The sequence below is a fragment of the Buceros rhinoceros genome, unplaced genomic scaffold (assembly GCF_000710305.1).
Source record: "Buceros rhinoceros silvestris isolate BGI_N320 unplaced genomic scaffold, ASM71030v1 scaffold22689, whole genome shotgun sequence".
In the NCBI taxonomy this organism is placed as follows: Eukaryota; Metazoa; Chordata; class Aves; order Bucerotiformes; family Bucerotidae; genus Buceros; species Buceros rhinoceros.
Window position 1 is genome coordinate 1 of NW_010430029.1, and position 1443 is coordinate 1443.

At 65.3% G+C, this 1443-nt stretch overlaps 1 protein-coding gene across 1 annotated transcript in view; it reads right to left on the reverse strand.

Annotated features, from left to right (window-relative positions):
* Positions 1 to 4: 4 nt before the first annotated feature.
* Positions 5 to 1443, reverse strand: part of PLEKHM2 (pleckstrin homology domain containing, family M (with RUN domain) member 2) — a gene marked incomplete at its 3' end in the record, with an annotated part of 3311 nt that continues 1872 nt past the window's right edge. Inside the window, exons 5-8 of the mRNA XM_010142887.1 lie at positions 1302 to 1390; positions 581 to 713; positions 303 to 493; positions 5 to 65 (exon numbers count right to left, since the gene is read on the reverse strand). Of these exons, the coding sequence (XP_010141189.1) occupies positions 5 to 65; positions 303 to 493; positions 581 to 713; positions 1302 to 1390 (474 nt within the window). The remainder of the gene's footprint in view (positions 66 to 302; positions 494 to 580; positions 714 to 1301; positions 1391 to 1443) is intronic.

Consider the following 1443-nt stretch of genomic DNA (forward strand, 5'->3'; position numbering starts at 1 on the left):
CCATGTTGATGGAGAGCAGAGGGGTGATGTCGGTGCGGTCTGGGTACTGGTACAGGATCCCGTTGCTGCCGTTGGGAAGACGAGAGAGGTGTCACTGGAGTCCGCTCCCACACCCTCCGCCCTGGCTGCCACCCCCACAGCCCCCTGGGGCTGCGTTCCAGCCACCACCAGGTGGCTTGAACCTCCCAGGTGACAAGATGGGTCCTCTCCATCTCCCTCCCAAGCAGCTCCTGGGCAGCAAACCGGCCTCAGCACCTTCTCCGTGGAGGCCTGGCTGCCCCCGCTCCTGCCTCGCAGCCCACCTGAGCACCACGAAGCAGGTCTTCCACTGCTCCTTGCCCAGGTAGGAGGTCCCCGCCTTGTAGTGCAGGATGCCGTCCTTGGTGACCGCGTTCTCGGCGGAGGCGCAGCTGTTGCTGGCGGGTCCCAGCGCCTCGTCCATGGGGTCTTCCCAGTGCACGAGGCCGTAGAAACGCACCACCACGTCACAGGCCTGCGAGAGGCAGGCGGAGAAGTCAACGGGACGAGTGTCCCCGGAGCCTCTGCCACGCGCAGTGACGGCCGCGGCGCCCCAACTCACCTCACACTTGGACTCCTGGGCCACAAACTTTGCCAGTGCCAGTTTCTCCATGGTGGCGTCCGTGAGGATGGAGGGGTACGGGGGCTCCCGGCACCCTTTGATCATGGCCGACTTCAGGGAGACCAGGAAGAACCTGAGAGAGAGACAGATCTCTGACAAGGCCAGGGCAAGAGCCCCTCAGCTTCCCCACGCCGAAGAGGCTTCCCTCAACGTGGGCCAAAGAGTCCCCAAATCAACCTCCTGACCCACGGCGACAGGGGGTTGCAAAGCCTGAGCTCCAGGAGGGAGATGATGGGCGAGACTGGAGGTGGGCACCCATCCCCCCGAGGACCCCAGTCCCACCCTCCAGGCCCTAACGAGGTCACCTCCCTGAGCCAACAACATGCAGGGAGACGCGGGGATGCGTCTTGAAACTCAAGGCCTTGTCCCTGCTCGTCCCAAGTGACACGGAGGACACGTAGCCCCCGTTGCCCTGAGCCCCAGGGCCGTCAGCCCGCGGGACAGGGCGGCTGCTCTGCGTATCCAGGGAAGACACTTCGGGCTTATCCGTGTGGCATCAAACCAAGCCCCAAACCCCCCGTGGGTCTCAGGACTCTGCGGCGAAGGGCTGTCACTGGAGTCTCTCGCGTTCGCCAGGTCACACCAGGAGTCCAAGGTGCCAGCCAGAGGTCCCGCACCCCGGGAGGAAAGCGCCGCGGTGCAGCACCCAGGCCCCGCTTACTCGGTGAGCGCCACGTCCGCGGTGTCGAGCAGGAACTGCTTCCTCCGGTTGGTGCACACCAGAGTCACCGTCTGCTGATCCAGCCCCACCTGCACCACACAGGAGCGGTTACGGAAGCCCGGCGGGGCAGGGGGCTGCGAGA